The sequence below is a fragment of the Oncorhynchus clarkii genome, chromosome 5 (assembly GCF_045791955.1).
Source record: "Oncorhynchus clarkii lewisi isolate Uvic-CL-2024 chromosome 5, UVic_Ocla_1.0, whole genome shotgun sequence".
Taxonomy (NCBI): Eukaryota; Metazoa; Chordata; class Actinopteri; order Salmoniformes; family Salmonidae; genus Oncorhynchus; species Oncorhynchus clarkii.
This window is the reverse complement of record NC_092151.1, coordinates 16,511,191-16,539,111: the sequence shown is the minus strand read 5'-3', so window position 1 is coordinate 16,539,111 and position 27,921 is coordinate 16,511,191. Positions and strand designations below refer to the sequence as shown.

At 45.2% G+C, this 27,921-nt stretch overlaps 1 protein-coding gene and 1 long non-coding RNA gene across 4 annotated transcripts; one reads left to right on the top strand and one right to left on the bottom strand.

Moving 5' to 3' along the window:
* Positions 1–99: 99 nt before the first annotated feature.
* Positions 100–27,921, top strand: LOC139408451 (zinc finger FYVE domain-containing protein 16-like). Of its 2 annotated transcripts, none has more exons than XM_071152364.1 (16): positions 100–257; positions 2,022–2,136; positions 2,749–4,916; positions 10,035–10,131; positions 18,161–18,331; positions 18,606–18,745; positions 18,917–19,256; positions 20,094–20,249; positions 20,369–20,593; positions 21,789–21,871; positions 22,785–22,889; positions 24,717–24,867; positions 25,323–25,566; positions 25,679–25,784; positions 25,936–26,112; positions 26,336–27,921. In XM_071152364.1, exons 2-16 carry the CDS (start codon positions 2,067–2,069, stop codon positions 26,492–26,494), a joined length of 4,392 nt encoding a protein of 1,463 aa, XP_071008465.1. In that variant the 5' UTR covers positions 100–257; positions 2,022–2,066; the 3' UTR covers positions 26,495–27,921. The 2 variants fall into 2 exon arrangements, with proteins under 2 accessions (XP_071008465.1, XP_071008464.1); XM_071152363.1 differs by having other exon boundaries at positions 114–257; positions 10,035–10,143.
* Positions 20,456–23,912, bottom strand: LOC139408456 (uncharacterized). 2 transcript variants are annotated; one of them, XR_011634291.1, is made up of 4 exons: positions 23,758–23,912; positions 22,733–22,975; positions 21,771–21,878; positions 20,456–20,574 (listed from the first exon to the last, which is right to left on the bottom strand). It is a non-coding gene; the product is annotated as an uncharacterized lncRNA (long non-coding RNA). The 2 variants fall into 2 exon arrangements; XR_011634290.1 differs by lacking the exon at positions 20,456–20,574 and having other exon boundaries at positions 21,747–21,878.

Sequence of the window (27,921 nt, the reverse complement as noted above, 5' to 3'; positions counted from 1 at the left end):
AACTTCAAATTAAGACCAAAATCTAATTTTAGTTTCAATAAATTTTTACGATAGCCAATGTTGACTTTGTGGCTATGGTAACCGATTCCACCGGTGGATAGATCCAAAATGGACGCCGGAGTAAAAACTGCACTGAGCTTTAAAAACTTCAGGAATAACAAAAGGGCAAAGAGGATGCAATCAAGAGTAGACACACCTTCTTCGTTATAACCAGAAGAATCGTAAAACGGTTGGAAGGCTAAATGATGAATCTTCCGGTAATGACACAGAAAATTGATTGTTGACTGTAAATATAGACAAATTGCATTGGCTATCCGGCTAGTATTAACTAAGCTCATGTAACCGGTCTGCCCTCCGCTGTATGATATTCACGGATGATGATGCACGATAGTGATGACTTAATAACAGTGATGTGTGTTTCAGGTCATGTCAGCAGGTAATGTCAAACTGTTTAGCTAGCTCGCTAACATTAGCTAGTTAATTTATAGCTAACGGACTAGTTAACTAACGTTATCGGACTAGCCAGCTAACATTACCTGGCGATCTAGTAACAACTGGGAGATGAATTGCTAGCTAATTGAGCAAATTATAGCCATACCACCTCTAGATATAACCTAGGTTCTGGTCCAAACACTTAAAAGACACACCCTCATATTAAGTGGACACTTCTGATGACGTCTGACGAGTATACACTTTCAGGGCGAGGTATGAATGATTTTTAAATGGACCACACTTGGCCGGAAACTCGTCACTCGTTCATCGCGCGATGATTGTGTTCTCAGCTTGTGGGTGTTTTTATATGCGCTACAATCAATTATGAGTGTATGTCTACTTATATTAAATATATCATTATTAATATACGCCTACTGTATGATAGCTTGCAAATTAATTAGCTATCAAACGTTAGCCTGTCTAGCTGGAACATATTTCTACAATTTCCAAAAGATAACCAAACAAAAACATATTTACTTTTTATGTAATAGCAAAACTTATTTGCATTTATTTTTACTTACACTTGTATGTTAACTTCTCCATTGATGTTGTTTTTAAGTTTTCGTGGACTTTTCTTAGCGGATGTACAATCATAGCGAATTGAATTATGGGGAGTTTCAGGCCCGGAGTGAACACTCGGGAAGCCGACTAAAAACGAGGACTGAGGGGCTGACATTGCAAACTTCCCTTGCTTAGCTAATCATTTGCAACACCCTCCAAGATGGCGATGGGGATTCCCCCAAGGGCATAGGTGGATGAGGGTGTCTTTTGGATTGTAGCCCTAGTATTACTATTTACCCATTGTCATGATTAGGACATTTTGGTCACCATGGATACTAGCAGCATAATTAGATGGCTAATAGTAAGCTAGCTAGCTGATCGTTAGTCATGATATAGCCCAAAGACCAGCAGATGGCGATATTGAGTCATTTCATCATACGTCCAAACACATTAGCTGTGTTCGACCACACTAACCATACGATTTGTGATGTAAATTGAGTATGTAGTATACTTATTGGTCATAGTATGGCTAGTTAGTATGCCAAAAGTTCCCAGCTGTACTACATTCTACAAAATACGAAGAATTCACTCAGAGGACACTTTCTGTACTTTTAAGGCCCATAATGAAATTATGAAGGCTGCTGTAAACTTGTGACAGACTTGTTTATTGTGACACCCTATGGGGCTATTCTTTGCCTTGGTATCTTCCCTAATAGTAGCTCTTGAATTATATTTCTCCATAAACATGGAGAGCAGGGGTCAGAGTCTGAAGTACACAATAACACATAGCTGGAGAACGTTGAGATGCTGTTTGGTCAACAATTGATAATTCATCAACCTGTCTGAGGAGTGGAAACTGTGGATGAAGGCTTCGGTTTATACCTAAGCTATACCTAACTAATTACAACATTTTTACACTGACTTGGAAACTGAAATGGAAACCGAAATGTTGATTGAAATGCATTCGCCCAGTCCACATAAGAGCAATAGTTAACAGATAACAATACTTTATTTTGTTCTACTTTCAGGAGGTTAAGTAGTGAGTGGAGCCTCTCTCCCGTCAACAGCCTAGCATGGACAACTTCTTCAAGGCTGCTGTATGTGACCTGGACAAGCTTCTGGATGACTTTGAGCTCAATACAGGTTAGATGTGGTTACTATGAAAAACCCCATTGACAGCATATATTTATTTTTATTTTCTCTATGTGGGTTGGGAGGGTGTGGTGTTAAAGCTGCAAAATGTAACTTTTTGGACGACCTGATCAACTTTACATAGAAATGTGAGTTATAGATATGTCATTCGCATTGAAAGCAAGTCTAAGAAGCAGTAGATCTGTTCCATGTGCGCTATTTCTATGCTTCCCATTCTAAAGTTTTGTTTTTGCGTCTTTTACTTTGGGTTTGTACACCAACTTCAAACAGCTGAAAATACAATATTTCTGGGTATTGAAAATATATTTCACAGCGGTTTAGATGGTACAATGATTCTCTACGCTAAACATTGCTTGTTTTGTCACATGAACTCAAATAAGGCAAACTTTTCGAATTTTAACAACCAGGAAATGGTGGAGAGAATTCTGCATATTGCACCTTGAACTGAAAAATGAATATTGTTTTTAAACTAGTTGATACTTGTACATGTGGTGCACATTGTACTTTGTAGTTGCTAACTTAAAACGTGTTGCTCACATGTTCTGCTGAGATATTAACGACAGAATTGTTTAACGGATAATTCTCTCTTTCCCTCCCGACCAGATGAGCACAACTACAGATCAGTCTCTCTGTCACCTCCCGTGTATCCCGGCCACTCTCTGGGCCCCCAGGGTTTCCTTCCGGAAACCTCCACAGTTCCAGTTCCGCACTCTCTCCTTGACCTAAACTCCCTGCACTATGGCACTGCCCCCAGCTGCCCCGACTGTCCCAGCCCCAGTCCTGGAGATTGCGAGGCCAAGGGACGGCCTCTCATGGGGGTTGACCTGCTCTCCTCTGTGGACGGCCGGGGGGCTGCTAAAAGCTGTGCGCCACCCTTTCCCAAGCGGGCCCTGAAGAAGCCTGTGTGTGACCTGGTCAGTGACACAGGCTCAGCCCACCTCCTCCTCCGGGCCAACAGCCACGACGCCTTCAGTGAGCTGGATGTGGTGGAGAGACGGCTGGAGGAGGAGCTTCTGGTGGACTTCACCAGCCCCTTGGTGGCACTGCCTGAGGGCTCCTCAGCAGGTCTGGGTCCCAGCCTTGGAAGGACTGAGGGGAGGGAGGCTGCCGGGGGAGGGGAGGGGCTGCTGGGGCTGGACTCTGGTGGTTACTCTGCCACTCTCAGTCTGCTGGATGTGATTCTCCCTGCTGCTGTGGAGAGGCCCCCCTCACTGAGGAACTCTGAGTCTGGAGAGACGGAGGAAGAGAGAGACAGAGAGGGAGAAGTGACAGAGGTGGCCTTCGTCAACCAACACCTGAAAATCACACCAGCCCACCAGGACCAGGCTAGTGTTCCACCTGTTGCCATAGACACCAAAAAAGAGGACACTCCTACGTGTGATATCGACACAGAGGCCAGGGAGGAGGGTGAGGGGTCTTTGGAGCCCTCTGAGCTGACTGAAGCAGAGAGCTCTGGGAGCTGCACTGGACAGGAACCTAACCCTGAGGACGGCAGTGGTGGTGTGGCCGAGAGCCCATCAGCAGAGACAGAGCTTTCGCTGTCCTGCCTGCCCATGGGCGTGTCCATGTGTGGGGCCCTGGTGGCCTCCAAGAACCCTGAGGAAGCCATGGGAGGGGGGCGAGGGGAGGCTGGCCTAACTGAGACCTTAGAGGCAGAGTCCCTGTCTGCTTTCGAAGTCCAGGAGGAAGTTACTCTCCCAGAGAACCCTGAGACTGTGGGGGACTGTACCAACCCTGATGATGCCCCTGAAAACAAACCTGTCCAGTCACCTAGCACACAGAGCCCAGAGACAACCACCATGCCTTTCCACCTGGTAGCCTCGGCTCCCACCGTCTCCCAGCGGCCACTGAAGGTCAGCTTCTCCCTAGTGGAAAAGCAGCCAGTCACAGGGGCTCCACAGCGCCCAGCCTCCCCTACCTCAGAGCCCAGCCCCAACCCAATGGACCCACCTGCGTTTGGGTTTGAGTACCTGCCGGAGAGCGACCAGGCCGGGCTGCTTGTGACAGATGAGGAGCTGGACACCTTCCTCCGGGGGGAGACCCAGGGCCAGGAGGACAACGGGGTCCCTGACTACGGGAGGCCCGGGGAGAACCTCCAGGATGAGGGCTTCTCCGAGCTCAACGGGAACCTGGAGGAGCGGCTAGTGGAGGAGCTGCGGAGCTGCAGCCGTAGCCTAGGGGAAGGGCTGGAGAGGCTGGCCTCCCGGGAGAGTGACAGGACCTTGTCTGCAGAGGGGAACGTGAGTCGAGCTCTCTCCGCTCCCTCCCAGGACCCCCCCAGCCCCAGCCACAAAGACTCCAGCCCCTGTAGTCCCAGTAACCTCCCACCACCCTACTACGGAGGGGCCCGACCCAAACAGCTGCACTGTCAAGCACCCAGAGCACCTCAAGCAGCGGGGGAGGACCAAGGGCCCAGTAGCCCCACAGACCGCACCGACACTGGGGAAGAGGTGGACCAAAGCCCCTCTCCTCCCAGCCCCAACCCTGCCGAGGACTCCTCTAACCAAGGTGTACCCTGTCCAGGTTACTCCACGCCTGAGCTCTATGTGAGCAGTGTGGGGTACGACGAACTGTCGGAGCCCCCACCCTACCCTGGCAAGCCTGCTGGAGAGGGGAGCGGGTCCTCAGAGGGGAGGGAGGCGGAGGATGAAGATGGGCTGGGGTGCAAGCAGCCCCCCTGGGTGCCGGATTCGGAGGCACCCAACTGTATGAACTGCTGGCAGAAGTTCACCTTCACCAGGAGGAGGCACCACTGCCGGGCCTGTGGGAAGGTACGTACCCAAATCTGGCCATGAAGGGACTTTCTTTACCTTCATTTCTAGGGTCATCTTTTGCACTGTTGTTGATAACATATTTGGTGTTTTGAAGATATTCATTTTTATTGACATTAGGTGTTAGTAGCTAAATATACTTTTACATAGTAACACATAATAAAGAGCTCTAACATACACTGAACAAAAATATAAATGCAGCATGCAGTTCCACACTCTCTCCCTGACCTAAACTCCCTGTATTATGACACTGCTCCCAGCTGCCCAACTGCCCCAGCCCCAGTCGTGGTCCCATGTTTCTTGAGATGAAATAAAATATCCCAGAAATGTTTTATACACACAAAAGCTTGGTGCACAAATTTGTTTGCATATTACCTTTGCAAGATAATCCATCCACCTGACAGGCATGGCATATCAAGAAGCTGATTAAACAGCATGATCATTACACAGGTGCACCTTGTGCTGGGGACAATGAAAGTCCACTCTAAAATGTGCAGTTTTGTCAAACAACACAATGCCACAGATGTCTCAAGTTTTGAGTGGGGGTTATGGCATGGGCAGGCATAAGCTACGGACAATGAACACAATTGCATTTTATCAATGGCAATTTGAATGCACATAGATACCGTGACAAATTCCTGAGGCCCATTGCCGTGCCATTCATCCGCCGCCATCACCTCAAATTTCAGCATGATAATGCAAAGCCCCATGTCGCAAGGATCTGTACACAATTCCTGGGAGCTGAAAATGTCACCGTTCTTCCATGGCCTGCATAGTCACCAGACATGTCACCCATTGAGCACGTTTGGCATGCTCTGGATCGACGTGTACAACAGTGTGTTCCAGGTCCCGCCAATATCCAGCAACTTCGCACAGCCATTGAAGAGGAGTGGGACAACGCATTTCCACTGCTCCGGAGTCCAATGGTGGCGAGCTTTACACCATTCCAGCCGACGCTTGCCATTGCGCATAGTCATCTTTGGCTTGTGTCCGGCTGCTTGGCCATTGAAACCCATTTCATGAAGATCCCGACGAACAGTTTTTGTGCTGATGTTGCTTCCAGAGGCAGTTTGGAACTCGGTAGTGAGTGTTACAACCGAGGACAGACAATTTTACACGCTTCAGCACTCTGCGGTCTCTGTGAACTTGTGTGGCCTACCACTTTGCGGCTGAGCCATGTTGCTCCTAGGCATTCCACTTCAAAATAACAGTACTTACAGTTGACCGGGGGCAGCACTAGCAGGGCAGAAATTTGAGGAACTGACTTGTTGGAAAGGTGGCATCTTATGACAGGACCACGTTGAAAGTCACTGCGCTCTTCAGTAAGGCCATTCTTCTGCCAATGTTTGTCTATGGAGATTGCATGGTTGTGTGCTCGTTTTTATACACCTGTCAGCAACAGGTGTGGCTGAAATAGCCGAATCCATTCATTTGAAGTGGTGTCCACCATCATGTGAAATTCATGGACTAGGGTCTAATGAATGTATTTCAATTGACTGATTTCCTTATATGAACTGTAACTCTGTAAAATCTTAGAAATTGTGGCATGTTGAGATTATATTTTTGTTGAGTATAAGTGTGTGACCCAGTCACAAAGATCCTGAATATGAATGGAAGCTGAAGAAAATAATAAATAGGGTAATCTCTTCCTCTCATAATGAAACAATGAAACATAATTACACAATCAGTTAATGTCAATACAGCAGCGATACTGCCAATTCCAATGAAGCACATTTCTGTATTTACTGAGTCAGAGGATTCAAGTGTGAATGTGGGTTACAATGTGGAGCAGTGACCTACCTATGATTCAGTTCATCCAGACTGTTACCTATCTTCTCTTTGTAGAGAGAACACTTCCAGTCTCGTGTTTACAAAGCAACACTGAGTTCCCTGCTTACATACGTCACACTTGATCACACAGTATGGCACGATATCGCCTATATACCACACCCCCATCCTCTGCTGCTACAGTGGGGCAAAAAACTATTTAGTCAGCCACCAATTGTGCAAGTTCTCCCACTTAAAAAGATGAGAGGCCTGTAATTTTCATCATAGGTACACTTCAACCATGACAGACAAAATTAGAAAAAGAATCCAGAAAATCACATTGTAGGATTTTTTATGAATTTATTAGCAAATTATGGTGGAAAATAAGTATTTGGTCACCTACAACCAAGCAAGATTTCTGGCTCTCACAGACCTGTGACTTCTTCTTTAAGAGGCTCCTCTGTCCTCCACTCGTTACCTGTATTAATGGCACCTGTTTGAACTTGTTATCAGTATAAAAGACACCTGTCCACAACCTCAAACAGTCACACTCCAAACTCCACTATGGCCAAGACCAAAGAGCTGTCAAAGGACACCAGAAACAAAAGTGTAGACCTGCACCAGGCTGGGAAGATTGAATCTGCAATAGGTAAGCGGCTTGGTTTGAAGACATCAACTGTGGGAGCAATTATTAGGAAATGGAAGACATACAAGACCACTGATAATCTCCCTTGATCTGGGGCTCCACGCAAGATCTCACCCCGTGGGGTCAAAATGATCACAAGAACGGTGAGCAAAAATCCCAGAACCACACGGTGGGACCTAGTGAATGACCTGCAGAGAGCTGGGACCAAAGTAACAAAGCCTACCATCAGTAACACACTACGCCGCCAGGGACTCAAATCTTGCAGTGCCAGACGTGTCCCCCCTGCTTATGCCAGTACATGTTCAGGCCCGTCTGAAGTTTGCTAGAGAGCGTTTGGATGATCCAGAAGAAGATTGGGAGAATGTCATATGGTCAGATGAAACCAAAATATAACTTTTTGGTAAAAACTCAACTCGTCGTGTTTGGAGGACAAAGAATGCTGAGTTGCATCCAAAGAACACCATACCTACTGTGAAGCATGGGGTTGGAAACATCATGCTTTGGGGCTGTTTTTCTGCAAAGGGACCAGCACGACTGATCAGTGTAAAGGAAAGAATGAATGGGGCCATGTATCGTGAGATTTTGAGTGAAAACCAACCTTCCATCATCAAGGGCATTGAAGATTAAACGTGGCTGGGTCTTTCAGCATGACAATGATCCCAAACACACCGCCCGGGCAACAAAGGAGTGGCTTCGTAAGAAGCATTTCAAGGTCCTGGAGTGGCCTAGCCAGTCTCCAGATCTCAATCCCATAGAAAATCTTTGGAGGGAGTTGAAAGTCCGTGTTGCCCAGCAACAGCCCCAAAACATCACTGCTCTAGAGGAGATCTGCATGGAGGAATGGGCCAAAATACCAGCAACAGTGTGTGAAAACCGTGTGAAGTCTTACAGAAAACGTTTGACCTCTGTCATTGCCAACAAGGGTATATAACAAAGTATTGAGATAAACTTTTGTTATTGACCAAATACTTATTTTCCACCATAATTTGCAAATAAATTAATTAAAAATCCTACAATGTGATTTTCTGGATTTTTTTTCTCATTTTGTCTGTCATAGTTGAAGTGTACCTATGATGAAAATTACAGGCCTCTCTCATCTTTTTAAGTGGGAGAACTTGCACAATTGGTGGCTGACTAAATACTTTTTTGCCCCACTGTGTATATATAGCTTACTCAGATAGAGGCATGTCAATTATTCTTATTCCAGGTTCTCTATATATCTCCTCTTCTCTGAGGTCCGAGAAGCCAGGTCTAACAGCCCAGTGACTAAAGCCAGAGCTAAGGCCCTAACAGCCCAGTGACTAAAACCAGAGCTAAGGCCCTAACAGCCTAGTGACTAAAACCAGAGCTAAGGCCCTAACAGCCCAGTGACTAAAGCCAGAGCTAAGGCCCTAACAGCCCAGTGACTAAAGCCAGAGCTAAGGCCCTAACTGCCCAGTGACTAAAGCCAAAACTAAGGCCCTAACAGCCCAGTGACTAAGCCAGAGCTAAGGCCCTAACAGCCCAGTGACTAAAGCCAGAGCTAAGGCCCTAACAACCCAGTGACTAAGCCCACACTGATTTAAAGCAGCATTACACAGGAGTCCCAGGGGCATTAACACTATAAGCTACTTACTTCAGTACTACAGGATATGGAAGGGATGATCAGCGAGGGGCTACGTGTTCTGTGGAAAATAATGAACAACGTGGAACTAACCTTCCACAGAGTTGCATTACTTTCTGGAGAATGCGTAGAGCCCCAAATTGATTATCCCTTTTTATACCATGGCTATAATTTAACACATTTGCCTCTAGAAATGTGTTTATTTGTCAGTAGAAATGTGTTCAACATCCACTGAAGTAGCTAGCAAGTTTACTAGTTGCCTTTTTAACCAAACAAACTGACTTGCTAGTTTAGCTAACCAAACCTGTAATGGCCTGGGTGTAGCTGGTAGAGAGGAGTCAGGTGCAGGACAGCAGAGATGATTAATAAAAGTAACTTCACTCAAAATGACCAAATACATGTAGTACCAATACCAAGCCCACACAAAAGGACCGAAATACAATAAAACAAACACGCACATAAACCATGGGGAAAACAGAGGGTTAAATAATGAACATGTAATTGGGGAATTGAAACCAGGTGTGTAAAACAAAGACAAAACTAATGGAAAATTAAAAGTGGATCGGCGATGGCTAGAAGGCCGGTGACTTCAACCGCCGAACGCCGCCCGAACAAGGAGAGGGACCGACTTCGGTGGAAGTCGTGACAAAACCAACAGTCTTAGGTTGCTATTATGAAAATAAAATTCAACAATGTATGTAATGTTTTCATTTCGACTTTTGCTTTCAAAAGCAGCTCAAACGTAGAACATAGCCATTGAATTCTACCATGCTGATATACCGTACTTTATAGGGAAATAATGCATGCTCTAGAATGCTCTTCAAACCAATCAGATATGAGTATTCAACAATACCATGGTACTGTATAAAAGGACTAGTCTAATGTACTTTACCACCTCCTTTGACTTCTCTTCTTAATTGCTGCACAATCAATTATATAAATTATTCCTTTAATGTACTGCTTTTCTTAATGCTAGGGCAAGACATGGGTCACACACTTAACATTGCATGAATAACTTCATGTAGATTGCGTGTACGTATAGTGGTGTGTTGCAGTAGTGTTTGTCTCCTGCCTGATGTTTGTCCTCCCACCCGTGATGCAGGTGTACTGTGCCATCTGCTGCAACAGGAGATGCAAGCTAAAGTACCTGGACAAGGAGGCCCGGGTGTGTGTCGTCTGCTTCGAGACCGTACACAGAAGTAAGACCCAAGGTTTGAGTGTGTTTTCGTCTAGAAGATCATACACATGTTTAAGAATGTATGTGTTGTCTGCTATTATACAGTGAGGTGTGTGTGTGTGTGTGTGTGTGCGTGTGCGTGTGCGTGTGCGTGTGCGTGCGTGCGTGCGTGCGTGCGTGCGTGCGCACATCCATTTTCTTCCGAGATACTAATCACACACCACCATCCGATGCGTGCACCTCAGCTGACTGCTCTGAATTACTCCGTATTGTCAGGCTCCTCTTCTCAGAACAACATGAACAAAGACTCTGATGTCTGAAGAACACAGCCTGGTGTCTGTTGCTGTAGTGTAGTTAGTAGGCCTCAGCTCTGCTCAGCCTTGGGGGCTTAAGGGAGCTCTGTTGTCAGTGAATGATGCAGGGAAAGGAACCCAGTTTATGTTGACTCTGAACTGCTAGCCCTATAAGGTGACTCATTCATCTTTAAACTGTTTAAACTTGGAGTTGTCATTAACAGACCATGTCTGGAGTTGTCATTAACAAATCATGTCTGGAGTTGTCATTAACAGACCATGTCTGGAGTTGTCATTAACAGACCATGTCTGGAGTTGTCATTAACAGACCATGTCTGGAGTTGTCATTAACAGACCATGTCTGGAGTTGTCATTAACAGATCATGTCTGGAGTTGTCATTAACAGACCATGTCTGGAGTTGTCATTAACAGACCATGTCTGGAGTTGTCATTAACAGATCATGTCTGGAGTTGTCATTAACAGACCATGTCTGGAGTTGTCATTAACAGACCATGTCTGGAGTTGTCATTAACAGATCATGTCTGGAGTTGTCATTAACAGACCATGTCTGGAGTTGTCATTAACAGACCATGTCTGGAGTTGTCATTAACAGACCATGTCTGGAGTTGTCATTAACAGACCATGTCTGGAGTTGTCATTAACAGACCATGTCTGGAGTTGTCATTAACAGACCATGTCTGGAGTTGTCATTAACAGATCATGTCTGGAGTTGTCATTAACAGACATGGTCTGTTATATGTTGACCACACCACTCACGTCACAAAAAAATATTTAAGAATACATGTTATTGCGCCAATCTTGCGCCAACCTTGCCAAGCACTGAAATAGAAGTCAGTTCTATTTGTGACACTGAACTCGGTGCGGGTCGTGCCCCATCTCATCATTTTTTATTTTTTTAACCTTGATTTAACTAGGCGAGTCAGTTAAGAACAAATTCTTATTTTCAATGACGGCCTAGGAACAGTGGGTTAACTGCCTGTTCAGGGGCAGAACGACAGAAGTCAGCTCGGGGGTTTGAACTTGCAACCTTCCGGTTACTAGTCCAACGCTCTAACCACTAGGCCCTCATTAGTTTATAGAAGCAGATACCCATGTGCCATCTCCTCATTGGCTATACCCACGTGGGTGATTGAAAGATGAACTGAGTTTGGTCAGTCGTCGTGATAACTACGAAAGTTAAATGCCAATCGTCATATAAAGTCCAAAGAAGAAAAAGCCTGGAAGGAGGAGAGATGACTAGAAACGATCTGGCTAACAGTTTTATGTGTGAATTAATTGTTGGCGTAGAGGACCTTGCGCATTTCAGGTAAAATAACAGCTCCACGTTTATATCCCAGGACAAATTAGCTAGCAACTGCAAGCTAGCTAGCTAAATTGCCATAAATGTTTAATGCTTTCGACCTGTACCCAAATGAATATAATTGGTTCAGAGTTTGTTTTGATATTTCAACATGCGTGTTGTTTGGTGTGGGGGGACAAAATCAATTTGCGCCCGTGTGGTCGGTTTGGGTACGGTGTTAGAAGAGTCGCTTTATAAAGGTTCATCATATCTAGAGCAATACATGGCTGATGAATAGCCCTGTTTTTTAGCTGGAAGTTGTTGTGCTTGTTTGTGGCATGGTCACAGTGTAGCAAACGTCACTAGCCGTGAAATGCTTGCTTCCTCCGTCCTTGTTTCCTCAATTTATCTCAAAGCTTATTGGAGGAGAGGACCCAATGTCCGTCTCTTGGACCTCCTCTAATTGGCTTTCTGAGGAATTGAGGAAGCAAGGACTTAACAGCAAGTGAAGTTTTCAGACGCAGCCTAAGAATGACCAGGGATCTTCATTGAAGTTACATGTGCATTGTAATCTCAAGGCTAAAATGGCTACCTTGTATCAGAGAGCCTAGTGCCTAGAGTGCTTTCTTACACAGCCTGCGTGAAAGTGTTTACTTTGTTTGAGTGTGTCTGTGTGGGACTGCGTAAAAACTTAAGACCAGGTTGTGTAAGAGTATGTGTGATTGTGTTTTCGTGTGTGTGTGTGTGTGTGTGTGTGTGTGTGTGTGTGTGTGTGTGTGTATGTGTGTGTGTTCGCCCCTGTCTCTCTGTGTGTCTGCTTTCTCCAATCTCCTGTCTTCTCCTTCCCTCCTGCTCTACTGAACAACGACTCTAGCCTTCACTGGGAGACTGAGCTGCTTTAGAAACAAAATGGCTAGAACCTCCATCCCCATTGAAAACAATGCTTTTCTATGTGCTCGCAGATCACTACTAACCAGTGATTTACGTTGCTCTATGCTGTTATTGGTGAGTGGAGATAAATAATGTGGAATTAAAAAGCGTTTTTGTTCCCTTCTCTATGGTTCTGCTTCCCCAGTTGGGTGATAAAGGACTTTATCCTCTCCAGAGACTGAGCTGAGGTTAGAGTCAGGACATTATGACTGGTGCAGAGAGGATGGGGAGAGAGAGAGGATGGGGAGAGAGAGAAGATGGGGAGAGAGAGAGGATGGGGAGAGAGAGAGGATGGGGAGAGAGAGAGGATGGGGAGAGAGAGAGGATGGGGAGAGAGAGAGGATGGGGAGAGAGAGAGGATGGGGGGGGAGAGAAAGGATGGGGGGAGAGAGAGCAGGGGGAGAGAGAGCTAAGTAGTTATGGCTGAGAGGAGTCAGGACGTTGGTGTGTGTCCTTGACTGTGAGTGTGGGACTGGAGCCACCTGACGCAGTGAGAGTGTGATACACACACACACACACACACACACACACACACACACACACACACACACACACACACACACACACACACAGCACCTTGACTCCCTTTCTGGCACAGACACACATACTCCGAGCTTCTCTGCGGTCCAGGGACAGGCTGGTGTGACTATTCTATTCTCGGCTCCTTGTCTGCTGTGTGAGTGTGGTAGAGATTGCGTGTGAAGGAGAGAGGGGGCCGTCTACTTTGCTTGGGCCTGTGAGTGCTGGGACAGAGTGATGCTCCCTCCCTCCCTCCAATACTCTCTCCATTGCTCTCATCAGTATGGGGAGCAGCCTGTGAGGTTCTCAGTACACCCCCCTGCCTGCCTGGAGTCTGCGGCTAACGCAGCTAACGGCCCAGTGGGGCTAACAGAGCTAGCTTCAGTCACTAGCATCTACTGTAACAAGGCTAATATAGTTAGCTTCAGCTAATACAGACAATTTACATTCAGCTAACTGGGGCTAGCGTCAGTAAGGCTAAGTAGGTTAGCGTGACCAAGGGGACTATCTTACCTGGGAGTTTGGAGGAGTGAAGACGAGGAAAAGGTAAGATGGGAACGGACTTTTGTAAAAAGAGAAGGAGAAGCTTGATACTCTAGCTCATACTGGTTTATCTGTCACCATCTCATTCTCTCTCATACTGGTTTATCTGTTACTATCTCATTCTCTCTCATACTGGTTTATCTGTTACTATCTCATTCTCTCTCATACTGGTTTATCTGTTACTATCTCCTTCTCTCTCATACTGGTTTATCTGTTACTATCTCCTTCTCTCTCATACTGGTTTATCTGTTACCATCTCATTCTCTCTCATACTGGTTTATCTGTTACCATCTCATTCTCTCTCATACTGGTTTATCTGTTACCATCTTATTCTCTCTCATACTGGTTTATCTGTTACCATCTCATTCTCTCTCATACTGGTTTATCTGTTACTATCTCATTCTCTCTCATTCTGGTTTATCTGTTACCATCTCATTCTCTCTCATACTGGTTTATCTGTTACCATCTCATTCTCTCTCATACTGGTTTATCTGTTACCATCTCATTCTCTCTCATACTGGTTTATCTGTTATCATCTCATTCTCTCTCATACTGGTTTATCTGTTACCATCTCATTCTCTCTCATACTGGTTTATCTGTTACCATCTCATTCTCTCTCATACTGGTTTATCTGTCACCATCTCATTCTCTCTCATACTGGTTTATCTGTCACCATCTCATTCTCTGTTTGTTGTTGTGGTGCGCAACGTGGAGAACTTTCTGCGTGATGTCTCACACACACACACACGCACACACAGACACAGCATGCATGCTGCTTACATACACGCTGAATGTATTTCAGGTCATGTCTGTGTTTATCTGTATGGGCTTGTTGAGTCTGCTCCCAGCTTGGTGAAGGACACTGACTGCTGGCGTTGTTATGCTGTGTCATTCTGTCAGTCTGAGATCAAGGTGAAACTCTTCAACTGTCTGAAACTCTTCAACTGTCTGTTCCAGTGTTTGTGTGTGTGTGTTCCAGTGTATGTGTGTGTCCCTGTGTGTGTTTGTGTGTTGTACAGGTAGCCTGACAGACTGTTAGCTCGGGCCAGTCCAACCAGGTTGATAAAGATCATATGACGTTACATCACTATAATGCAGTCCAGAGCCCAGTCAGCACTTCTCTCCTCCCCCCATTACGTCATCACTCACTTTCCTTGAATCAACTCCTCTACTCTCTCTCTCTCTCTCTCTCTCTCTCTCTCTCTCTCTCTCTTATATATATATATATATATATATCTCACCCTATCTCTCTATTTATTTATTTCTCTCTCATGTATATATAAATATATATATATATATATATATATATATCTCACCCTCTCTCTCTATATCTCACCCTCTCTCTCTCTTTCTCTCTCTCTATATCTCACCCTATCTCTCTATTTATTTATTTCTCTCTCTCTCTCATGTATATATAATCTAAATATATATATAAATATATATATACATTGCCTTGCGAAAGTATTCAGCCCCCTTGAACTTTGCGACCTTTTGCCACATTTCAGGCTTCAAACATAAAGATATAAAACTGTATTTTTTTGTGAAGAATCAACAACAAGTGGAACACAATCATGAAGTGGAACGACATTTATTGGATATTTCAAACTTTTTTAACAAATCAAAAACTGAAAAATTGGGCGTGCAAAATTATTCAGCCCCCTTAAGTTAATACTTTGTAGCGCCACCTTTTGCTGCGATTACAGCTGTAAGTCGCTTGGGGTATGTCTCTATCAGTTTTGCACATCGAGAGACTGACATTTTTTCCGATTTCTCCTTGCAAAACAGCTCGAGCTCAGTGAGGTTGGATGGAGAGCATTTGTGAACAGCAGTTTTCAGTTCTTTCCACAGATTCTCGATTGGATTCAGGTCTGGACTTTGACTTGGCCATTCTAACACCTGGATATGTTTATTTTTGAACCATTCCATTGTAGATTTCGCTTTATGTTTTGGATCATTGTCTTGTTGGAAGACAAATCTCCGTCCCAGTCTCAGGTCTTTTGCAGACTCCATCAGGTTTTCTTCCAGAATGGTCCTGTATTTGGCTCCATCCATCTTCCCATCAATTTTAACCATCTTCCCTGTCCCTGCTGAAGAAAAGCAGGCCCAAACCATGATGCTGCCACCACCATGTTTGACAGTGGGGATGGTGTGTTCAGGTTGATGAGCTGTGTTGCTTTTACGCCAAACATAACGTTTTGCATTGTTGCCAAAAAGTTCAATTTTGGTTTCATCTGACCAGAGCATCTTCTTCCACATGTTTGGTGTGTCTCCCAGGTGGCTTGTGGCAAACTTTAAACAACACTTTTTATGGATATCTTTAAGAAATGGCTTTCTTCTTGCCACTCTTCCATAAAGGCCAGATTTGTGCAATATACGACTGATTGTTGTCCTATGGACAGAGTCTCCCACCTCAGCTGTAGAGCTCTGCAGTTCATCCAGAGTGATCATGGGCCTCTTGGCTGCATCTCTGATCAGTCTTCTCCTTGTATGAGCTGAAAGTTTAGAGGGACGGCCAGGTCTTGGTAGATTTGCAGTGGTCTGATACTCCTTCCATTTCAATATTATCGCTTGCACAGTGCTCCTTGGGATGTTTAAAGCTTGGGAAATCTTTTTGTATCCAAATCCGGCTTTAAACTTCTTCACAACAGTATCTCGGACCTGCCTGGTGTGTTCCTTGTTCTTCATGATGCTCTCTGCGCTTTTAATGGACCTCTGAGACTATCACAGTGCAGGTGCATTTATACGGAGACTTGATTACACACAGGTGGATTGTATTTATCATCATTAGTCATTTAGGTCAACATTGGATCATTCAGAGATCCTCACTGAACTTCTGGAGAGAGTTTGCTGCACTGAAAGTAAAGGGGCTGAATAATTTTGCACACCCAATTTTTCAGTTTTTGTATGTTAAAAAAGTTTGAAATATCCAATAAATGCCGTTCCACTTCATGATTGTGTCCCACTTGTTGTTGATTCTTCACAAAAAAATACAGTTTTATATCTTTATGTTTGAAGCCTGAAATGTGGCAAAAGGTCGCAAAGTTCAAGGGGGCCGAATACTTTCGCAAGGCACTGTATATATCTCACCCTCTCTCTATATATCTCACCCTCTCTCTCTATTTCTCTCTCTCTATATCTCACCCTATCTCTCTATTTATTTATTTATTTCTCTCCCTCTCTCTCATATATATATATATATATATATATATATCTCACCCTCTTTATCTCTATGTCTCACCCTCTCTCTCTATATATCTCACCCTCTCTATATCTCACCCTCTCTCTCTATATACACTGCTCAAAAAATAAAGGGAACACTTAAACAACACAATGTAACTCCAAGTCAATCACACTTCTGTGAAATCAAACTGTCCACTTAGGAAGCAACACTGATTGACAATACATTTCACATGCTGTTGTGCAAATGGAATAGTCAACAGGTGGAAATTATAGGCAATTAGCAAGACACCCCCAATAAAGGAGTGGTTCTGCAGGTGGTGACCACAGACCACTTCTCAGTTCCTATGCTTCGTGGCTGATGTTTTGGTCACTTTTGAATGCTGGCGGTGCTTTCACTCTAGTGTTAGCATGAGACGGAGTCTACAACCCACACAAGTGGCTCAGGTAGTGCAGCTCATCCAGGATGGCACATCAATGCGAGCTGTGGCAAGAAGGTTTGCTGTGTCTGTCAGCGTAGTGTCCAGAGCATGGAGGCGCTACCAGGAGACAGGCCAGTACATCAGGAGACGTGGAGGAGGCCGTAGGAGGGCAACAATCCAGCAGCAGGACCGCTACCTCCGCCTTTGTGCAAGGAGGAGCAGGAGGAGCACTGCCAGAGCCCTGCAAAATTACCTCCAGCAGGCCACAAATGTGCATGTGTCTGCTCAAACGGTCAGAAACAGACTCCATGAGGGTGGTATGAGGGCCCGACATCCACAGGTGGGGGTTGTGCTTATTGTGCGTATTAAGATGAGAGAGGCCTGTAATTTTCATCATAGGTACACTTCAACAATGACAGACAAAATGAGAAAAAAAATCCAGAAAATCACATTGTAGGATTTTTAATGAATTTATTTGCAAATTATGGTGGAAAATAAGTATTGCAGGTAACCAAGCTTCCAGTCTGTTATTCAAACTCAATCAGCATGACATAGTGATCTCCAGCCTTGTCCTCATCAACACTCACACCTGTGTAAACGAGAGAGTCACTGACATGATGTTAGCTGGTCCTTTTGTGGCAGGGCTGAAATGCAGTGGAAATGTTTTTTGGGGATTCAGTTCATTTTCATGGCAAAGAGGGACTTTGCAATTCATTTGATCACTCTTCATAACATTCTGGAGTATATGTAAATTGCCATCATACAAACTGAGGCAGCAGACTTTGTGAAAATTTATATTTGTGTCATTCTCAAAACTTATGGCCACAAATGTACCTACCTGTCTCTCCCCTCCCTCTCCCCTCTAGCCCAGGCGCGTATGAGAAGTCCGCCAGGTCCGAGCCCCAACCCCAACGTCCCGTCAGAGTACTGCAGCACCATCCCCCCCCTGCAGCAGGCCCGGGCTGCAGGCACCCTCAACTCCCCCCCGCCCACCGTCATGGTGCCTGTCTCCGTGCTCAAAAACCCTGGCAGCGACGGTACGTATGCAACCCTACATGGGCCGTTGTAGTCGCTAGTTGTGTAACAGTAGTCCCAAAAGCGTAAACATCCGGGTACTCTCCATAGAATAGCTTATTCAGCCACAGTTTGGTTATGTTTAAAATGTTTTATTTTTTATTCAGATTTTCTATTTCTTGTTTCATTTTTTGTTTGTTTCACATTTATATTAATTTTGACACTCTAATCTAAACAACAGTTTAAATGAAAGGGAAAGTGACAGAAGTTCCTGTCCCTGTGTGGTGCATGTGTCAGGTTGTCCTCGTGAGCAGAAGCGTGTGTGGTTTGCAGATGGCATCCTGCCCAATGGAGAGGTGGCCAACACCACCAGGCTCTCTGTGACTGGCAGGAGGGGATCCCAGGAGTCCAGCCCTGTCACACCTGACCCACCTACGGTAAGAGGCATCATACACACACACTGAGACACACGTATGTGGCTAGACCCCACACAGAAACACACATAAAGAGCACATACACATGTAACCTGGACACATACATACATGTATCTCTCTTTCTGTCTGTTAATACGTCTATTCATCCATATCTTATCCGTCTGTGTCCTCCAGGCTGGCAGCAGAGTGTCCCCTGGCTCTGCAGCGGTGTCGGAGGGTGGTGTGTCGGCCTCAGTCGAGGTGGTGCGACCCCCAGTGTCAGGACCCTGGGACTACAGCCTGCTGTGTGGGGTGGGGGGCTGTGTAGAGAGGAGCCCCAGTCTGCTGCCAGAGGATGAGGAGGGCTTGCCACCTCTACTCATCACCACCGGAGAGGAGGAAGGAGGAGGGGATCTATTGGTGGAGGAGCGCCCCGCCCCCTGCCAGATCCTTCTCCTATTGGAGGAGGGAGGGCCGCGACCTTTGACCTTTGTCCTCAACGCAAACCTGCTGGTCAACATCAAACTGGTCACCTGTGAGTTGAACACCCATCTCTACTCTCCTATTCTTCCTGGGGTACATCTCAATAATGTGAAGTGTCTTCCTCTTGTCTCCTTTCCTTCATCTGCACTGATCTGTAAAGGCGGGACAAGTGAAACAATGTAGCCTACCCGATGCCTACTGGGGGCTAGCTTTCACCTGTCCAATTCTTTCAGATCAGTTCTTATTAAAGGAAAGGTGATAAGGAGAGAGTATTGAGATGTACCCCTAGGCCCATTCTAAAATAGAATGTGTATCCTGGCCTCCCGGGTGGCGCAGTGGTTAAGGGCGCTGTACTGCAGCGCCAGCTGTGCCATCAGAGTCCTGGGTTCGCGCCCAGGCTCTGTCGTAACCGGCCGCGACCGGGAGGTCCGTGGGGCGACGCACAATTGGCCTAGCGTCGCCCGGGTTAGGGAGGGCTTGGTCGGTAGGGGTGTCCTTGTCTCATCGCGCACCAGCGACTCCTGTGGCGGGCTGGGCGCAGTGTACGCTAGCCAAGGTGGCCAGGTACACGGTGTTTCCTCCGGCGCATTGGTGCGGCTGGCTTCCGGGTTGGATGTGCGCTGTGTTAAAGAAGCAGCGGCTTGGTTGGTTGTGTATCGGAGGACATGCGTCTCCCGAGCCCGTACGGGAGTTGTAGCGATGAGACAAGATAGTAGCTACTACAACAATTGGATACTACGAAAAAGGGGTAAAATTCAAAAAAAAAAAAAAAAATAGAATGTGTATCCTGTGTTATTTTTATCAGATTGTGGTCATAGGTGTTTTGCAGGCAATGTGTGTCTGTATTTGTCTGTGTATCCTCACTGTGTGTATGTCTACTGTGCTGTAGACTGCTGTAGGAAGTGCTGGTGTCTGGGCTCCAGTGGTCTACAGACTGTGGGACAGAGGGAGGTGGTGTTCATCCTGGAGGTTCTGCCAGAGGAGAGGGCTCTGCCCAAAGACCTGTTCACACTCTACCTCTCCATCTACCAGGACGCACAGAGAGGTAACACACATACCAGGACACCTACACACACACACACACACGCACTCTGTCACGCATACACACACACACGCACTCTGTCACACACTGCCCACTATGTGTCTCTCCCTCCACACCTCCAGGGAAGTATGTAGAGGAGCTGGGCAACGTGGCATTCACAGGTAGTTTCCTGGGGAGTAAGGAGCACGGCGGCGTGCTGTTTTACTCCCCTACCTTCCAGCCCCTGGAGGGCCTCTGTCTGCCCCCACAGCCCTTCCTCTGTGGTCTGCTCATCCAGAGGCTGGAGGTGCCCTGGGCCAAGGTGTTCCCCCTCAGACTGCTGCTACGGCTGGGAGCAGAACACAGTGGTGAGCCTCCAACAGTTGAGACAACTGAGACATGGATTGTGTATGTGTTCCATTCAAAGACAAAATATTTAAGTGCCTTTTAAACGGGGTATGGTAGTAGGTGCCAGGCGCACTGGTTAGTATCAAGAATTGCAACGCTGCTGGGTTTTTCACACTCAACAGTTTCCCATGTGTATCAATAATGGTCCACACCCAAAGGACATCCAGCCAACTTGACACAACTGCTGGAAGCATTGGAGTCAACATAGGCCAGCATCCCTGTAGAACGCTTTCAACACCTTGTAGAGTCCATGCCCAGACACATTGAATCTGTCGTGAATGCAAAAGGGGGGGTGCAATTAAATATTAGGATGGTCTCCTTAATGTTTTGTACACTCAGTGTACACTATATATACAAAAGTATGTGGACGCCCCTTCAAATTAGTGGATTTGGCTATTTCAGCCATACCCATTGCTGACAGGTGTATAAAAGTTCCAGTGAAGGGAAATCTTAACGCTACTGCTTAGAATAACATTCTAGACAATTCTGTGATTTCAACGTTGTGGCAACAGTTTAGGTAAGGCCCTTTCCTGTTTCAGCATGACAATGCCCCCGTGCACAAAGCGAGGTCCATACAGAAATGGTTTGTCGAGATCTGTGTGGAAGAACTTGACTGGCCTTGACAGAGCCCTGACCTCAACACAATCAAACACATTTGGGATGAATTGGAACACCGACTGTGAGCCAAGCCTAATCGCCCAACATCAGTGCCCGACCTCACTAATGCTCTTGTTGCTGAATGGAAGCAAGTCCCCGCAGCAATGTTCCAACATCTAGTAGAAAGCCTTCCCAGAAGAGTGGAGGCTGTTATAGCAGCAAAGGGGGACCAACTCCATATTAATGCCCATGATTTTGGAATGAGATGTTCGCAGGTGTCCACATTTGGTCATGTAGTGTTCATGGTAATTCGTTTTAGAAGGCTATTCACTTTGACTGGTTTTCAAAGTCAAATCTGTTTTGATAGTTGTTTCAAACTCCTAGATAGTCCTAGATATCTGCTGTAGACTGGAGGCTACTGCGATCACCTCTGCTTTCACTTTACACACGTGCCCATAACTTACAGTAATGACATGGTGAAATAATAATGAAATTATTATAACAAGTGTTTAGATGAATGTGGAGCCTGATTCTAATGACCTTTGGGTTTTTTTGCAGTGTACCCCAGCACTCTGGTCAGCGTCCGCTTCAGAGAAACTGTGTTCAGAGAGACAGGACACACCATCATGAACCTGTTGGCTGTAAGTACTGAAAACACACACACACACACACACACACACACACACACACACACACACACACACACACACACACATGGTTATAAAGAATAGCTGGAGTCTTTTATTGTAAATCTCATGTATTTTAGAGTATTTCCTTTTCTTTTAGCAATTTGATCACTCTAAAACCTTAATAATAACCATTCACATCACACTGAAGCCAGGCAGTAAATGTAGGTCTCTAGCCCTGATGTAAAGTTAAGACCCGTCTCGCTGATCGTCTGTGATGATCACTGAGCCGTATGCTGTGCAGTGTGTTTTCCCGCAGGAGGCCAGCCAATATTGCTATATTGTAATTATTTCACCACTATGGCCTATTTATTGCCTTACCTCCCTTATCCTACCTCATTAGCACACACTGTATATATACTTTTTCTATTGTATTATTGACTGTATGTTTGTTTATTCCATGTGTAACTCTGTGTTGTTGTTTGTGTCGCCATGCTTTGCTTTATCTTGGCCAGGTTCCAGTTGTAAATGAGAACTTGTTCTCAACTAACCTACCTGGTTAAATAAAGGTGAAATAAATAAATAAACTAAAATTAGAGACAGAGGACCGAAATGACACACAGAGCTAGATCAGGTCTCCGATGGGAGAACATACTGCAGTAGTTTGGTTCCCTGCCAGCTGTTGTCTGGCGGAAGGAGAGGGGAGCCTTTAGTGGTCTCAGGTGGTACAGCAGTTAGGTTTGCTGCCTTCAGAACACATGAACGAACGAACGTCTCTCTCTCTCTCTCTCTCTCTCTCTCTCTCTCTCTCTCACTCACACACAGTGTGTAATTTCTGTCCAATAATGACTTGAAAGAGTAGTGTAGGCCACATACTATTAATGTCCCCAAAATAAACCGGTGACGTGTGTGTTTTGATCCTTCACAGGACCTGAGGAACTACCAGTACAGTCTGCCTGCTGTGGAGGGTCTGAGGATCCACATGGAGATGGGCCACAGCTACATCAACATTCCCAAGAGCAGCTTCCCTGAGGTAAGACCAATGTGTGTGTGTGTGTCTCAGGGTTCCCAGGAAAACACCATTCTAAACAGCGCACATGATGCGAGCAGTTCCATAGCCTATGTGACAGAGATGAACATCTCTTTTAGAAATGTTGAGAGGGAAGATCTAAAGATGCAACAACTAGCATGGGTTGTGAATATGACAAGGGTTGTGAATATGACAAGGGTTGTGAATATGACAAGGGTTGTGAATATGACAAGGGTTGTGAATATGACAAGGGTTGTGAATATGACAAGGATTGAGAATATGACAAGGATTGTGCCTTTAGATGCTGGAGAAAGTTGATAGTTTAAAAACCAATAGAACATGATAAATACTGTTTTGAATGTCATTTGAGGAAGTATATATAAAATAATTCCATAATTCTTATGGTCGGAATTTGGATAGGCTACTTTGAAACAAAGTAGGGGGGGGGGGGGGGGGGTATACAGAAATAGCCCTATTTGGTAAAATACAAAGTGCATATTATGGCAAGAACAGCTCAAATAAGCAAAGTGAAATGACAGTCCATCATTACTTTAAGACATGAAGGTCAGTCAAAATGGAAAATGTCAAGAACTTTGAAAGTTTCTTAAAGTGCAGTTGCAAAAACCATCAAGCGCAATGATGAAACTGGCTCTCATGAGGACCGCCACAGGAATGGAAGACCCAGATTTCCTCCGCTGCAGGGGATACGTTCATTAGAGTTACCAGCCTAGAGTTACCTGCTACAGAGTTCAAGTAACAGACACATCTCAACATCAACTGTTCAGAGGAGACTGTGTGAATCAGGCCTTCATGGTCGAATTTCTGCAAAGAAACCACTACTAAAGGACACCAATAAGAAGAAGAGACTTACTTGGGACAAGAAAGACAAGCAATGGACATTACACCGGTGGAAATGTGTCCTTTGGTCTTGAGTCCAAACTGGAGATTTTTGGTTCCAACTGCCGTGTCTTTGTGAGATGAGGTGTGGGTGGACAGATGTTTTCCACGTGTATTTCCCACCGCAAAGCATGGAGGGGGAGTTGTTATGGTGTGTGGGTACTTTGCTGGGGACACTGTCTGTGATTTATTTATAATTCAAGGCACACTTAACCAGTATGGCTTCCACAGGATTCTGCAGTGATACGCCATCCCATTTGGTTTGAACTTGGTCCCACTATCATTTGTTTTTCAACAGGGCAATGACCCATCACACTGACCCAGGTTGTGTAAGGGCTATTTTACCAAGAAGGAGAGCGATGGCGGCAGGTAGCCTAGTGGTTGAGTGTTGGACTAGTAACCGAAAGGTTGCAACATTGAATCCCCGAGCTTACAAAGTAAAAATCTGTCGTTCTGCCCCTGAACAAGGCAGTTATTAACCCACTGTTCCTAGGCCGTCATTGAAAATAAGAATTTGTACTTAACTGACTTGCCTAGTTAAATAAAGATAAAATAAATAGATGACCTGGCCTCCACAATCCCCCCGACCTCAACCAAATTGAGATGGTTTGGGATGAGTCGGACCGCAGAGTTAAGGAAAAGCAGCCAACAAGTGCTCAGCATATGTGGGAACTTCTTCAAGACTAGTGGAAATGCATTCCAGGTGAAGCTGGTTGACAGAATGCCAAGAGTCTGCAAAGCTGATATCAAGGCAAAGGGTGGCTATTTGAAGAATCTCAAATATAAAATATATTTTGAATTATTTAACACTTTTTTGGTACTACATGGTTCTATTTCTGTTATTTCATAGTTTTGATGTCTTCACCTATACATTGTAGAATAACAGTGTTTTTATAACTTTTGACCGGTAGTGTATATGTGCGTGTTTTCCAGATGCTGAAGGTTGTGAATGCGTCTAACGAGCATGTGATCAGTGTGGGTGCCGGGTTCAGCTCAGAGGCTGACTCCCACCTGGTCTGTTTCCAGAACAACGAGGGCACCTATCAGACCCAGGCCAACAGCCAGCCTGGGAAGACACGCACAGGTCAGTAACAACCCAGATTGCCCACTAGAGGTCAGAATAAACTGTTTGTTTCTTTTGCTTCGGAAACCAGGGTTGTGTTCATTAGGGCAAAATCTAAAATGTTTTGCAACAGAAAATGATAAAGAATGTTTCTTATTGGACAACGACATGTAGCCCACCCCTGTTTCGGTCAGTGTATTTTTTTCTATTTGGTGGATAATGAATATGTCCCACATATGAAGCAGGTGTTTCTTTTGGAGTTGTGGTCTTGACTAGTTGAAACATTAAGTAGTCCTTGCTTGTCATTCTGTTTGTTAAAACATATTATTTGTAATTAAATGAAAGAATATACTTGATTTGTGTCTTTGTCTTTTATCAGTACCAAACCAGAATTCAAACTAAATGGGTAAATCTGCTGGGATTTTATATATGATATTGTGTTATTCCAACCAGTGTATTATTGTGTTATTCTATAGTGACGGGGGCCAGCTTCGTGGTGTTCAACGGGGCCCTGAAGGCCTCGTCAGGCTTCATCGCCAAGTCGAGCATCGTGGAGGACGGCCTGATGGTTCAGATCCCCCCAGAGACCATGGAGGCCCTGCGTGCCGCCCTGAGGGGGCAGACTGACTTCCACATCCCCTGTGGCAAGGCTGACGGAGGGGAGCTCCGGGACAATGTCACCGTCCGCTGGATTGACTGGAGTTCCCCCGTCAACGCTGGGTAAGGGATATGATACACACCAAAACATACAGACTCATATACACATAATGGGGATCTTCTCCCTGGTGCATGATTGGTCAATTCATGAATATATGTGTGTATGTCCCTGTAGTGTGACCAGTGGTGTAGACAGGAAACCTCTGGAGGGGGTCCACAGTGTGAGGATGCAGCAGGACACAGAATTTGAGTCGGACGGACGCACCATCAGGTGTACTGAGGTAGGACACAAACACACAGGTCATACATACAGACATGGAGTTCTGTTCACCTTCTGAGTCACATCTCTCTGAAACACACACACATTCAGTCACTCAAACCTGTCTGTCTGTACCTGTCGAACGCCATCCTTCTGTTTGTCTCTCCCTCCAGGTGTTCTACTGGCTGAAGAGTCCAGACATGTCCCTGTCTGCGGTGCTTCCGTCCTGCAGTGTGTTCCACAGGGAGATGGCTGTGGCCAGCTGTAGTGCTCTGACCCCTCACCTCTCTGTCCTCTCAGCCAGCGGCATCAACTCCCTCGCCCTCAGAGTCTCTACACACACTGACATGGTAACTAATGTACTAACACACTGTAATGCTATGAAAGGGTATCACTTTGTGACAAATGTATCTGTGAACAGAGCTATAAAAACATTTGGTTGATTTAATATTCTAGAAACGAGACCCACTGTAAGGATATTAAGGATCTTAACTGAAGTGTGTGTGTGTGTGTGTGTGTGTGTGTGTGTGTTGTGTGTTGTGTGTTGTGTGTGTGTGTGTGTGTGTGTGTCAGGTGGAGTACCAGGCTGGTTCAGGAGGCAGGCTCCTACCCCAGCGCTATATGAACGAGCTAGACAGCGCTCTGATCCCCGTCATCCACGGAGGTTCAGCAAGAGTGCCACAGACAGCCATGGACATGGAGTTTATCTTCTACATCACACACACTGTCTAACACACACAGTCTTGCACATGGAAACACAAAAACTGTTAAACAATGTACGTGCCATTACACACACACACACACACACACACACACACACACACACAGCCTGGATGTCTTTTCTCAAAGTAAAAGGCTGGAGCTCAGAGGACCTTGGACAAACTGACAGAACCTGAGTACACAAACAGCCAATCAGGCGTGGCTAATAACTGAACTAAAGACACACGCCGCCAATGGCAGGATATTCCCACAGAGTCTCTCTCTGAAGGCCTTAGAGAATAGAGATGTAGGCCTTTGTTCCAGGATGGACAGTGGAGAAACCGGAACAGTGAAATGGCTTTAAGTCTGAGAAACATTATGAATGCTGCTTTAACCCACGAGGCCAAACACTTAGCACAAATAACAACAACAATCCCAAAAATAATGAACTCTCCTGAAACTTACTTTTCTCATCTCTTCTTGCTCTGCCTTGACTTCTTACTGGCATCTGTCTGTCAGCCAGCCAAGGAACACCTTGTTGAATGTTTCCAACCGACACTGTCAACAAACTGCTTTCTTTTCTCTACTCTTCTTTTCATCTATTTACTGTATATTTAGAATGACCACATGGTAAAACAGTGACGAATTATATTGAAGTTACTTGATTGACAGCTGTATGCCAAGCTTGAGAAGAGCAGCATGACATGAGACACTGATATGCTTTGTAGAAGTTTCTAGATAAACTGTTATTTGAGGATGTGAGCGCTATTTTAGAATGAGTAAATTCTAGAATGGCGTTTTGAACTTCTTCTCTCTTCATCGGCAGAGTGCAGAGTCTTGTTTAGCAGACCAGTGGTCTCTCCAGTTGTGTGTTATATGTGGGGAATTCTCGGACAACCCTCACTGTCTTGTCCAAATCTATAGAAATTATATCAAGCTTTTTTAAGCTTAAAGTACTATTTTTTTTGGAACCGTTACGTAAATGGAATTGATGTTCGTATTTTTGATAGGACGTTAGCTAGCTGAGTCACTTTCGCAGGTGTCGTGCAAATGAGTCCTGAGGAGCACAGAAAAAAACGATGGACAAGAGTTTCCCCTGATGAGGAACACTTTAAAGGTATTAAAACTTCCTTTCACATTTTGTCTGGCCTCAGTTATTAGCTGCCCTAGAAAGCCTTGAACCAGCCAGACACATTGTTCAACAATATCACCGATACTGACTGATGTTATTGATATGGTCCAATCTTACTGATGAAGGTGAGTGTTAATGTAACATTGATCTATATAAATTCCTATTGATGCATATGATTGACGTTGATTGACCATATCTTCATTTCTCATCCTGTTGTGTTGCGGCGCTCTTAAAACCCTCTAGAGTCGACATAATAAGTAACATTTAAAAAAAAATATCAACATCCTTCAATTGAAACTAGAGATATCTGATATCTTATTCCACCGCA

What these genes read in the sequence shown, in the direction of transcription:
- LOC139408451 (XM_071152363.1), top strand. Translation starts at nt 2,067, where the DNA reads ATGGACAACTTCTTCAAGGCTGCTGTATGTGACCTGGACAAGCTTCTG. An exon ending in CCATCATGAACCTGTTGGCT is followed by an intron (nt 21,872 to 22,784) that starts GTAAGTACTGAA and finishes GATCCTTCACAG; the next exon opens with GACCTGAGGAACTACCAGTA. An exon ending in CCAAGAGCAGCTTCCCTGAG is followed by an intron (nt 22,890 to 24,716) that starts GTAAGACCAATG and finishes CGTGTTTTCCAG; the next exon opens with ATGCTGAAGGTTGTGAATGC.